Source organism: Elephantulus edwardii, unplaced genomic scaffold (assembly GCF_000299155.1).
Source record: "Elephantulus edwardii isolate Elephantulus edwardi_28Jun2011 unplaced genomic scaffold, EleEdw1.0 scaffold00026, whole genome shotgun sequence".
Classification (NCBI taxonomy): Eukaryota; Metazoa; Chordata; class Mammalia; order Macroscelidea; family Macroscelididae; genus Elephantulus; species Elephantulus edwardii.
The window spans coordinates 14,703,992-14,718,258 of record NW_006399776.1 but is presented as its reverse complement, the minus strand read 5'-3'; the positions used below and the strand labels follow the sequence as shown (position 1 = coordinate 14,718,258).

At 37.0% G+C, this 14,267-nt stretch overlaps 1 protein-coding gene across 1 annotated transcript in view; it reads right to left on the bottom strand.

The window, feature by feature from the left end:
- Positions 1-14,267, bottom strand: part of AQR (aquarius intron-binding spliceosomal factor) — a 124,342-nt gene that overhangs the window by 25,916 nt on the left and 84,159 nt on the right. Inside the window, exons 24-26 of the mRNA XM_006883231.1 lie at positions 10,420-10,529; positions 6,897-7,032; positions 3,663-3,872 (exon numbers count right to left, since the gene is read on the bottom strand). Of these exons, the coding sequence (XP_006883293.1) occupies positions 3,663-3,872; positions 6,897-7,032; positions 10,420-10,529 (456 nt within the window). The remainder of the gene's footprint in view (positions 1-3,662; positions 3,873-6,896; positions 7,033-10,419; positions 10,530-14,267) is intronic.

Genomic DNA, 14,267 nt, shown 5'->3' with positions numbered 1-14,267 from the left:
AATATACAGACAGAGAACTGTCAGAACTTCATGAGGGATTCAGAAGAAGCCATGGCACCAGGGATATCATTCCTGATTTCAGATGGATCCTAGCTGAAAGCAGAAAACATCAGAAGAATGTCTTTCTGTGATTCATTCACTGTGCAAAGGCATTTGTGTGAATGATAGTAAATTAAGGCTAATATTGAGAAGAATGGGAATCTTGGAACACTCACTTGTGATCACGTGAAACCTATACCTAGGCCAAGAGGCCGCTGTGAGAACAGAGCAAGGGAAAATGACATGGTTTAAAAGTAAGAAGTGTCCATCAGGGTTGTATCCTTTCTCCATACCTATTCAATCTGTACACAGAGCAAATTATCCAAGAAACGATACTAGCATTGTTATATTTGGAGGCATATTCTTCTCTTTGCCAATCTGCTGTACTGAGGTAACCTGGGTTTGCTGTGATGCTGAACCTTGTGCCATTGGGGTATCAAATACCATTATGGTCTCCCAATATGGACAGTGTTCAGTGGAGCTCCCAGTTGTAGAACAAGTTTGGAAGGAGTAGCATCCACTTCCTAAATCACATACCTCTAGAAACTCTATGAACTTGGAAAAATGACAATAACTATGGAAAGGAATTAGGCCTTTTGTTCACCGAGATGCTATGAGTTCTACTTGACTCGGCAATCAACAACAGTCATAAAAATAATATAATACTGTTTTTCAGGTTCTAAATTTTTATAGTAACATATTATGTACCTATCAGGGAGTTCTGAAGGCCTAATGGGTAAGGAGTTCCACTGGCAACCCAAAACATATGGTTCAAATCCAACAAAATCTCCATGAAAAAAAGATGGGTACACTCCTTCCGTGCAATTTAATGCCTCTGATAACCTGCTGGAGAGCCACATATGAGTTAGCTCTGACTTGACCACAACATTTAAGTGTTGTTAAGCACTTAACAACAACATAAACTTATCATTCTGTACCTACCACCCACTCAGACATCTATCTACCCAATCATACGTGCATTAGGTATTTACTAAGCACCACTATGTGCTGTCTCCTCCTGCAGATTTCCAAGCTCATAAATCCATTGGAGTCATTATGATTCAGAATCAATAAAACAGTACTAAGTACTACATGCTAGATTCTAGAAGAAGGAATAAAATCATGTAAGAGTTATAAATGAAAAAGACACTACATGTCTCTCTGTTCTGTTTTACTTGGAGGCATCTTAAGCCTTCTTACTGAGGAGCCTGAGCATTTAGCATGAATGTGATTCACACAGGACTTTTACAGTTTTCCACAGATGTTTGTTACTGAGCATATGAGCATAACAATGCTCCCAAATGTCAAACACAATCATCTGTCTCTTTTATATAGTTGATTTTAGGTACCATCGAGTAAACTCCAACCCAGTGATGCCACGTACAACAGAGCAAAATCCTGCTTGAGCCTCATGTTCCCTGCTCTGCTTCCACCACTGTTGTAGTCACTGTCCATTCATCCTTAAGGGTCTTACTTCCTGCTCACCGGCCCTCTAATTTTCCAAGCAAGATGTCCTTCTCCAAGGATTACCCTCTCTAATAACACCCAAACTTGGTGAGAAAAAAAAATCACCATCCTTGCTTCTAATGAGCACTCTGGGTGCACTGAGTCCAAGACTAATTTATTCTTTTGGCCATTCATGGCACATTCAATACTCTTAACCAACACCATAATTCAAAGGTATCAATTCATCTTTGGTCTTTAGTCACTGTTCAACTTTGACACGCTTATGAAAATACTATTGTTTACAAATCACGGGCAATAAGAGATGTAAATCAAAACCACTCTGAGATACCATTTCACTCCAGTAGCAGTGGCAAAGTTTAAGAGGACAGCAAGTAATAAATGTTGGAGAGGATGTGGTGAGACAGGAACTCTTTTACACTGTTGGCGGGATTATACAAAGGCACAACCTCTCTGGAAGGCAGTTTGGCGCTTCCTCAAAAAGCTGAACACAGACATTCCATATGACCCAGCTATTCCATTGCTTGGAATATACCCCCCCCCAAAAAAAATGAGAACTGAGGCTCAAACAGAAACTTGTATACCAATGTTCACAGCAGCATTATTCACCATCACAAGCAAATGAAAACAGCCCAGATATACAACCACAAATGAATGGGTTGAGAAGTTGTGGTACATTCATACAATGGAATACTATGCAGCACGCAAGAGTAATCATTTTGTAAATTACTACCTAACTTGGAAGAGACTGGAGAGCATTATGTTAAGTGAACTAACTCAGTCTCTCAAGGACAAATACTGTATAAACCCATTATTGTAGAATGAGTACGAGGATTTAAGGAGGGGGGAGGGTAGAAACAGAGGGGTGGGAATGGGGGGTAGGGTGTTAATCATAGGGCTGCACAATTTGATGGGTGGGTAGGGGTGAAATGATTTTCTGTGGAAAATAATCAATATATTCAAAGTTTGTAAATAAATCAGAGTTAATATAAAAAAATTAAAAACAATACTATGGCTTAGATTAGGTCTGTCTTCATGTTTCTGAGGCTGTAAATTTTAACACTTTCTTCCTACAGAGAAGCTGGGACAGTCAAACTGCCAAAATGACATGGCCATTTGGCTAATAGTGCAACACACTACAGACACTATTAGCTGATGCTGTTGTTAAGTGCCATCAAGTCGAGTAGATCCATAGCAATCCTAGGAACAACAGACCTGAACCCTGCCCTATCCTGTCCCATCCTCTGCAGTTACTGTGTCAATCCACCTAGCTGGTGGTCTTTCTTTCCTTCATTGACCCTCAATCATTCCAAGTCTGTTGTCCCTTTGCAAGGAATAGCCTTTCCTAGCTACATGAACAAAGTATAAGAGACGAGGCTTCATTATCTTGGCCTCCAACAGCAACCTGGATGCACTTTTTCCAAGACATATCCCTTTGTTCTTTTGGCAGTCCATGGGATAATCAATATTATTCCCCAACACTGTAACTCAAAGGCATAACTTCTTCTGTCATCTTTATGCACGGTTCAGGTCTCTGATGTGTAACAAGTGATTAACAAGATGATAGCCTGCATCAGGAGCACCTTAGTTTTCAAAGTACTATCACTGCTCCTAAGTATTTTGGAGAGGTCCCTGACAATGGACTGGACCAATGCAGGATGTCTCCTCATTTCCTGACTGCAAGTACCATGGGTGTTGATTGTTGGTGCAAGCAAGATGAAAACACTCACAGCTTTAATCCTTTCTCCATCTACTATGATGTTTTCTGTTGGTCCAATGGTGCGGACCTTTGTTTTCTGAATAAGCAGGATCAGTCACCGTGGCTACTGTGTCAAGGAGTGTAAAGAATTCAGAATGGTCATGAAGCTGACTCTAATTGCTATTCAAAAAACATTCTTGACTCTTCTGATAGAAATATTCTGTTCTTAAAGACTAAAATGTATTCTGGTATCAGAAAAGCCAAACTAATGAAGATCTAATTCATTACTTCTTTTTACTTGAGTCTCTTAATCTAAAGATGTAAATGTTTTCATGAATTTCATATGTAAGTAAAAATTCATTCTGTTAGAGCTGAACATTTCACATTTGCTTCATTTAAAAAACTAAACAAAAAAACTTGGAACCTTTAATATTTAAAAAATAACCTTGAGATCCCTTACCTCAAGCTGAGTGAAAATTTTCTTAATATGCCTGAAACATCCTTCAGCAATGTCCATGTCTTCTTCATAAGATCTTCCTTTAAAAATGGGCTGAGGGGCATTTGCAAAGTATTCATGAAAAGGGAATAAAGTGGAGATTTCCGCAACATCTGGCAATGTACTGCCTTTATTTTTCACTCTGCTGATATATTCTTCCCAGCGAGACATTACCTACAGGAAAGAGGACTGCCAGTTAAATTCTAATTATTATATTAAAACTAATAAACAAGAAATCTAGTCAAAATTGGTTTTTTACACAGAAAGGATAAAAACTGTAAGTCTTTAACCCAATATAATGATTTTTATTCAAGCCACTGATGTATTAACCTTCTGTCATAAAAACACATGATCACAGATAACTTCTCAAAGAAAAACACAGAAACTCGAAAGAAACCTGGGTTACCCCACTGGATCCTATTATCTCAGTTATTACAGACTCTCCATATATACTCAAGACAATTTTGTATTCATCTTGTTTTTTAAAAAAGTTCTCTCAGTTTCAGTACCCAATGGATCTCTGGTGCCAAGTGGAAAGAAACTGTGCTGCATACCCAAAGGAACACTATTCAAATCCACCAGTTACTCTGTGGGAGAAGGATCGGCAGTCTCCTCCTATGTTATTAACTGCCTCTGAAAACCCACTGGAAGGTCAGCTATGGGTAAGTTCTGACTCAATGGTGAACAACAACAAATGGTAACTCCAGTTTTATCAGCTTTTAAATAAATTTGTTCTTTCTTACTCATCTCCCAGGTCTTTATAATTTTTGCAGATCTCTTGAGTACATTTAGAAAGGACTTCTGATTAAATTGAACACATATTCAAAAGCTCACTTCCTATATTTTATGATATAATTTAATCACATATCCTTATATAATGTTAGCTACAGAACCCTGGTGGTGCAGTGGTTAAGTGCTCAGCTGCTGACGGGTCCATAATTTGAATGGAACAGGCACTCTGTGGTTTAAATATAACTGGCAATCTGCTTCTTTTCAAATTACCTTTTTTGTTAAAGAAGAAAGTACTCCCCTACTGCCACAAATTATATAGTCAAGTTTCTCACATTTGATGACAATATGCTCTAAAAAGATTACAGCCTTGGAAACTCTACTGGGCACTTCTACTCTGTCCTTCAGGGCTTCTCTGAGTTAGAACAGACTGAATCCACAATATGCACACAACATACTTTCAATAGTGCAAACTGTTAGCATGCTTAGCTACAAATGGAAAGGTTGAAGTCAGAGTCCACCCAAAGGGACCTCAGAAGAACTCCCTGATAATCTATCTTTAAAAAAATTGGCCGCTGAAAATCCTTTGGAGAACAATTCTATTTTGACACATGTCAGCTATGCAACTACAAGTCAGTCCCAGGTCATCAACTATTCTAACTGTAGTGTTTCTCAAAACATGCCATCAGGAAGGCATGTGAGTGAGGACTTAACAAAAATATAAATTCTTGTATCCCTTTCTAGACCCCAAAAAAGAACATCTCTGGGACAGGGCTTAGGAACTTTCCTTTTAAACACCTTTCCCAATACAATTCTTACTTACACAGAGAATGGTATCTGTTGATCTACACTGTGAAACTGAGTTTCATTTTCTTGAAATTAATCATACCAAAAAAATCAAAACCACTGCTATCAATTTGACTCCAACTCACGATAATCTTCTATCATGTTTCTAAGACAGTAAATCTTCATAGGAGATAACGGTCTGTCTTATCTCCTACAGAATGCCTGGTGGACTGGACCAGTCAACCTTCCAGTAAGCAGCACAGCTGACGAAATTTATTTTAGAGCTCCACAATTTATAGATTATTTATTTTACTTTTAAGAGTAGTCTTCACATGGAGAGGTCCACAAGAAATATGGTCAATAAAGGTAAGCACTATTATGTACACATGTACACACACAAAGAAGTTTTCACTGAGAGCCTAGTGATTTTTATTTTATGGCAAACTTTTAAGGGTAATCAATTGTTTTGTGTCTTCACCGAAAATAAGTTTAAGTCTACTTTTATACATCTTTCACTCTGTCACTGTTACGATTTATTACTAAAGTATCCAAATATTTTTAATACCAAGAGAACAAAGTTATATAAAAATCAATGCCATTTAATTATACCTTTATCCATTTCAAATTATTAGTAGACCAACCGTTAAAAGTTTATTTTAATTAGATAATAGGATCTCATACTTCCAAAATTAATCCCACCAAAAGTGAAAGGACACTTCTAAATGGAAGTCAAAGGAATTTTAAATTTATTTTTAATTTTCAATTAGTTCTAAGGAAAGGAAATAAATTCTAAGGAATTAGTTCTAAGGAAAGGAAATAGTTCTAAGAAAAATTAGTTCAAAAGTCTGAAAGGATAATGTATTTTTTTCTTCATTTGTGGGTTATCCATAATAAAAGCAAGTTACAGAACTATACTTTGTTATCACTGGGTAACTGTTGCTGCTATGTGCCATCAAGTCAGAACTAACTCTATAGTGGATTTTCAGAGGCAGTAAATGGCATGAGAGGAGCTAGCTCATCTTTCTCCATTAGAGCAGCTGCTGTATTTGAACTGCTTGTCTTTGGGTTGGCAGTACAACTCCTTACCACTAAGCAACCTGATCTAGTTACTCAATAGGTAACTAGAAAAGAATATTTAATTGTATTTCTATGACTCAAACCCAAACCAATCCAATAACTGGGAAGCTGACTAACCCACAGTTAACCTACAGGATATAAATGAGAAGTGTCCTGGAGGGTTTTTAAGTCTGTGATCTTTATAGAAGCAGACTCACATCTTTCTCCTATGAAATGGCTACAGGGTACCTCTCTTATCTTTCACCCAGTAGCTGAATGCTTTAAACACTGTGCATCAAGACCTTCTATTTCCATAGCAATAAATATGTAAGTAAAAAGCCTGGAAACTTTTCCAATAGCAAGAAAGAAAAAAACCAACAACTGAAAATTAGCAACACTGGCCTTTCAGTGAATGCATCACCATACAAAGCTATTTAGTAAAGAAAATTGAAAATAACAGAAAATACAAACATTTAACATTCATAATTATAGCTTTTGCAACAGTATGTATTTTAATCTACCCAACAAAAAGACTCTTTCAAGAAGGATCTCAAGAATCCATCCCAGTTCCCAACTGGGGATCATATACAATAAATTGTTATTATTTTAAAACCCTTAATCTCTCACCTGATATAAAAAGAAATAGCCTGCGGTCTCACACGTATAAGAGGCATCTCCCGGAACTCCTAGACTCTTCTGCAATCGTTTTACCTCTTCTAAAAGTTCTATTCTTCGAGCCAACACATAATTAACTCGTCCATACCTATGAATTTCAATTAAGTAAAACAGCAAAATTGTGAGATGAAGAAACATTAAAATGAACTGCCAGTAACAGTTATGAAAACAAAAAACTACCTATAGCCAAATTAACAACTCTAACAAAACCAGAGAATGCTTACAAAGAAAAAGGGTATCTTTATTTGATGACTCAACAATCAGGCAATGGTTTGAATACCTTACTACATTTGTTCTAGATTTAGTGGAGTTTAACTTTGGTAGTCCCAAGAATTTTGGGCCCTTTCTTACAGTGGACCAGAAGCACAACATCCTTCTGCAGTATCACTGCCATGAGCCACTCATTCACTTCAAGCCTGTGTTCAGCATCAGGCTCCGCTATGTGGCAAACAAGCTGAACAGCATTGTGGGAGGGAAGAAGACGGTGGTCACCATCACCATATGGTCTCACTTCAGCACCTTCCCATTGGAAGTGTATATCTGGCAGATCAGGAACATTTATCAAACTGTTTTCCAGCTTTTGGATGGAAGCCCTATGGCTTTGGTGGTAATCTGGACAGTCAATGTCTAAGAGCTGGGGCCCAAGGTGAGCATTTTTTAACAGTGACTTGTATACCTTTTAGCTGGACACCATCCTTTGGAGAAGATTCTCAGGGGTTGGAGTATACCTTGTTCATGCCTGAGACCACTCTGGTCCAGGACTGGAGGGATCACATCCAGTGGCAGTTCCCTATCACTTGCACTACAGGAAATTCATGACTGACCCCACAGAGAGACTGCTGACGTCAACATGACCAGAATATTAAAGAGCTAGACTTATAACAGAAAAAAAACCAACAAAATGATTTGGACCTTATGAATGACTTGTAAGGAATTTAAAAACTGCAGGTTATACTATTTATACCTATAAGATTTTTTCCAGTCTTGACTTAGCTATGGGAGAACTATTACTGACAGTATTTAGATACCGTATTGTCCTCAAACCAAAGACACCAGTGAGTATATTTGAAGTAGCTTTTCTTGGGAGGACAGATGAATGTCCTGAGACAGTGAAATGATCTGTCCCAAATGGAAGGGAATGGTTTGATTGTCAATGCAGCCTTCATAGCTGATCTAGTAAGAGAAATGCAACACAGCACATCTGTGTGAATAGCACAAGTGCTGTGTCTTCAGCCAAATGAACTAGAGAGGGATTCTAGTCTGGTTTCTATGGATGCACTAAAGACCATCTCATCTCAGGAATTGCCCTTAATGATATTTCTTTTCCAAGTTGCTTGAAAAGGTCTGTGTTCTAGTTAGAATATGTCTGTCCTGACCCCACTTTTTTAAAAAGAATTGAAAAAAAGAGAAAAATATGAAATCAGTCTATACACTTGTACTTTGAATTGGTATTTCCATTGGATGAATGTTTCTCATTTGAGTCAGCTAAATTTTAGATGATGAATAATTATTATATAATTGCCTTTTGGAATTGTTAGGTGTAATGCTCCCTGGAGGCAAAGATTCTGAAGCTTTGTCTAACATACTTTGGACATGCTGCAAGGAGAGACCAGTCCTTGGAGAAGGACATCATGCTTAGGAGGGTGGAGGGACAGTGCAGGAGAGGAAGACCCTCTATGAGGTGGACTGATTCAGTGACTGGGGTACTGGGGGTAGGTGTGTCAGAGACAGTGAGATTGGCACAGGACAGAGCAGGGTTTAGGACTGTTGTACACAGGGTCACTATGAGTTGCAAGCGAGTCAATGGAACATAACAACAACAACAATTAGATAAGCTGTAATTTATTTTTATGTTCTGAATGTTAAGGTTTTGAGAATTGACTTTTATGTAAAGAAAGTAAATGATTATTATAAAATTGTGGAAGTTATTTCCAGCCATTTTTTTTAAAAAAAGAAGCAAAAAGATGACATTGTGTCTTCAAGAATTTTTTAACTTTCAAGGACACAAGCGTTAAGTAACACTTTTCTGTTTGCTTATTTATAATTTAAACATTTACTACATTGAACACTTTGATAATGCAAAAAAATGAGGTATGCGTAGACAGAGGCTGTATTAACATATCAACATTATTAGAGAGAAATATACAAAACCATAAATAAATGCATAAATATAGTAAGTTATTGGGGAAAAAAATTAATAAAAACCTGTTTTGAGCTAGAGGAATTAAGATTAATAAAACTGTTACTCTGTATTATTTTATTACGTTTAAAATTTCTTTAGGGAAAACTGTAGTCTTTTTAGCCTGAAACAATAAACACTATTTTTTTTTTAAATTGTGACTAAGCCAGAAAGAAAAGGCAATGAGCAATCTCCTCCCATGTGATTAACTGTCTCTGAAAACCTGATGGAGAGTCAGCTATGGGTTGGTTCCGATTCAACAGTACCCACAAGAACAAGGATTTACATACTAACCAGATTTGGGGCTTGGCCAAAATTATTTCCCAAAACTCTGAAGCACAAAACACACTTATAATCATGTGTTGCTATTTGCTTTTTACAATAATATCTCCTTTTAAAATAAATTAACAAGTATTCATAAAGTTCTATAGTATAAAAATACAAAATAAATGCTACAATTAATTTAATCCGTTTTAGCTCTTTTGCTGTCTGATTATGTTAGTAAAAGGTCATCTTCAATAGCTTTACTATATTAAATACGTACAGATGTTAATTATTATAGTGGTATAAGATTGACCTTTAAAAATAGATTTAAATTGAAATGAATTAAAGTATTATAAATCAACTACGAAGGAACAAAAAAACTTAAAATGCCAAAAGAAGAATTCTAAGTTATAAAACATTATAATGTCCAGCTGAACTGGTAATGAGTAAATAAATAATGGAAATAATGTAAGAAATAATACAGCTTCAAAACATAAGACTTCCCTTATTTGGCACTAATATTTCATTAAAACCAACATCTTAGCAGATGGCTAAAATATTAGCCAAATTAAGTACTTGTAAGAAGTGTGAAAAAGTAATTACCTAAAGCTTACAGTTTAGAGGGACATTAACTGGTAACATTAAAAAGTACTTCCATAAGTAGAAAGTAAATGGTAATTTGAATTTAAAAGGGGGACAAAAAATAATTCTCTTCATTGAAACAGCTCAATATATGAGAAGACAATGGCATAAATATACTTGAAGTTGAGGGAGAGCATAACCAGCAATTTAGGTTAACAAGGAAGTGTGAGGATGGCACAAGATAGAACTGGGTTCAGATCTTTTGTTCACAGGGTCGTAATGAGTCGTTCTCTACTCGACGGCACTTAATAACTAACAACATAATCTAAATAGGTTATGTTAGGACCTACAAGAATTACACTAGATTATTTTTTATCTCTATTCTTGGTCTATCTTTAATAAAGAATCAGTGCTTAAAAATCCTTTCAAAATGTACTTCTATTTGCTTACCTGCTGAAATCTTTCTCAGTCTCCAGTTCTTCCTCTCCGTGACCAAGACGCAGTAGGTGACGCTCATCAATGTCTAAAGCCATGATTTTCTCAAACAACTGGTTAAGGGCCTAGAGAAAAAAGTCAAATAGGATAGTAAATTAGAAGGAATCAGGAAGATTCGGGGGGGGGGGGAGAATCACCAAACAACTCAAAAATTTAACATTTACAAAGATGAGGGTGAAATGACCATTAAGCAGTTAGATAAAAACCAAAACTAAAAACACTGATGAAAACAAGTATTACACTGGGCCACTAACAACTTTAAAAAATGGATTTTCTCCCCCCTTGATTTCTGAAAATGTTGTTCGCACATACTTGGCCAAATGAGTAACTAGAAAATAAAAAATCTCCTTGACACTGAACCTGTGCCCTAGTGTTGTGAATAAAGTATCCAACTGCTGAGAGGGTGGTGGGTGAACCTACTCACTGCTCCTTGAGAGAAAGACAGCAGTCTACTTTTGTAAAGATTTTCAGCCTTGGGAATTTTGTAGCAAAGTTCTACTCTATCCTATGGAAAAACTGAGTTGTAATCTTCTTAAGTACATATTTTGGGTCTCATAGTTTTGAGAGGGTGGTGAAAAGACATACTGTGACAAATACTTGTGAAAAGACAAATACTGGATCAGCTGCTGTTTCCAAGCAGTTCAACTCCTAAAAGAATAGTCATAGTGAGCTTCTACAGCTGAGGAAGAATTCTCAGAAATTAGGTGACTAGTTATGGCACATTAAGAAGATCACAGAGTAGAAAGACGAAGTGTATCATTCAAATTTTAGGTTGAAATTTTAACATTTTCTATACAACTACTGTTCTGTGCATTGCTGAGCATAGGTAACTCGTGGTTGCTGTGATGCTGAACACTGTGACACTGATGTACCAAATGTGACAATGGTTACCAATGGTGGACAGTATTTGCTGGAGCTTCCTGATTAAAAGAAGCCTGGAAGCAGGAGTGGCATCCACTTCTGAAATGGCTTGATTCCGGAAACTCTATGAACATTGTTCAGGCCTTTCATTCACAGGGTTGCTATGAGTCGTCTATGACTTGATGGCACCAAACAACAACAACAACAACTATGTCATTTCATCTAAGTGATATTTCTTTCCACACTGGTGGCTGACCAGCTAAGGAATTACCAAACCAAAGGTAGGAAGTTCAAAACCACCAGCTGCTCCATAGGTGAAAGATGGACAATCTCTTTTGAACAATTTACAGCCTCTGAAAACTTCCTGGAAGATCAGCTATGAAACAATTCCAACACACAGTCACCATCCATTGGGTTTTCAAGGCTCTAAACAAATCTACTGTCCACTTTTCTCTCAAGAGAGGTTGTTGAATTTGAACTACAAAATTTCCAGCCAGTATACATTATGCTACCAGATGTTATGTACCATGGATTTGGAATGATCATAGCCGACCCTTAAGTGGGTTTTCAGCCTGAGGAAGACTGTCCATCTTTTATCTGAAGACCACCTGGTGGATTTGAATCTCTTATCTTTGGTCTGACAGCACAATTCCTTATTACTAAGCCACCAGAGCTCCCTAAATGCCTTCAAATCCTCAAATCTGAATCCCAAAGTTGATTGTAAAGATGCAAGGTTTATAGTGTGAAGAGTACAAATAAAGTACCATTTAAAACCAATCTTTCACTCAGATATTGCTCATTTATCACTAGTATCGATTTCTGCCTATCAATTCAAAATCTAGTCTTAGAAACAATAAAAATACTGGGGACATCATGCGTGGAAGGATAGAGGGTCCATGCAGGAGAGGAAGATCCTGGATTGGATGGACTGACACATTAATGGCAGCAATGGCGGCAGGTGGAGTGTCAGAGTCAGTGAGGTTGGCTCAGGATAGGGCAGAGTTCAGAGATTTTGTTCATAGGGTTGCTATGAGTTGTACTTGACTCAACAGCACATCACAGCCTAAAATAGAAATACTTTGTCATCAAAATTCTAACAATTAAAACTCTGAAACGGAAAAATTTTCAGGAAAAAAACCTTATTAGCTGATCTAACTAAATTCACTATCGAAAATCACTATCTAAAATCTCAGGACACATTAGATTCAGACTATATAACACTACTCATTATCCAAACCCTCATTACTCAAAATCCAGAACCCTAGATTCTTACATTGCAATCTCAGAAGAAAACAAACCAGTAAAAATACACTGCCACTAGATTGACTTTGGAGAACTGCTTCAACTACATGCAAGTGAAGATGTGGCAAATAAAAGGTTTTACTGAAGGAAAAAAAAATAATAAAGATCAAGGAGGACGATAATATCAAAGCATCTAGAGCTATTTTAGCAAATAAATTCATAATTAAGGTTTTGTACTATTTCTACTTAATAGTCTTCTCTATGATAAGTCAAATGGATCATTTAAGCCTAAGACATTTAGGTCATACCAAGTTAAGAAAGTCAAACCAATAATTGATGCTTAATTTGGTTTTTGTTCATTCTATGAATGTGAGATTAGATACAATTATTAGATATTAAAATTTACAAAAAAAAACAAGAAAAAAATCCTCTATTAAAATAAAGGCCTAAAATTCTGTCCTACAATGTTAATATATTGTACAGCATATCACAGTTACTTATAATTTTTTTTAAAAAGAAAATACACAAAATATGACCGCTGAAAAATTGGATGTTGTTATGTGCTGTCAAGTGGCTTGTGACTCGTACAATAGCTCATCTTGAACCAACCTTTTTGTCTCTGACACACCTACCCCCTTTTTCCCCTGTCACCGAGTCAATCCACCTAATCCAGGGTCTTCCTTTCTTGTGCCATCCCTCCACCCTCCCAAGCATGATGTCCCTCTCCAAGGACTGGTCCCTTCTTGAACATGCCCAAAGTATGCCAGATGGAGCTTCAGAATCCCTGCCTCCTAGAAGCAGCCTGGTTTCAGCCTCTCCAGGATGAACCTGTTTATTCTTCTAACAATCTATGGTATATTCAAATACTCTTCTCTAGCAAAATAACTTAAAGTCATCAATTTTCCTTTTATCATCTGCAGTAAGTGCCCAAATTTCTGACGCATAGCAAATAACTGTGAAAACCACGGCTGGAGCAGGCACACTTTAGTCTCTAGACTGACATCATTACTCTTCAGTACTCTGGAGAGGTCCTTGGCAGCAGATTTTCCCAATGCAATTCATCTTCTGATTTCTTTGCTGCTAGAGTTTCTTTGCAAAGAGTGTTGACTGTGAAGCCAAACAAACTGAAGGTGTTAATAATCTCAATCTCTTCACCATGTATCATGATGCTGTCCAAGGGTGAGAATTTTTGTTTTCTTGATGCTGAGCTTCAACCCATGTTGAAGGCTGCAGTTCTTGACTTTCTGCAGCAAATGCCTCATGCCCTCCTCAGTTTTGGCAAGCAAGGTTGTGACATCTCCAATTTGATGCAACATTCCTCCTGATAATATTCAAGCTTCTCAAATTATCTGTTCCACATATGCACTGGAAAGTTAAAGAGACAGTATACAACCCTGGGGTATAACTTTCCTAATTTTTGAACCAGGCAGTGTTCCCTTGCTCTGTTCTGAAGACTGTCTCCTGATCCAAGTACTGGTATCACATAAGCACATTTAAGTGTTCTGTAATTCCCATTCTTCTCAGAATTAACCACAGTTTGTTGTGATCCACAGTTAAATGTCTTTGCATAGTCAATGTAATACAGATAGATATTCCTTTGGGACTTTCTGCTACAGCCAAGATCCATCTAACATTGGCTTTAATATCCATAGTACCATGGCCTCTTCTAAACCCAACCTGCACATCTGACAGTTCCCTGC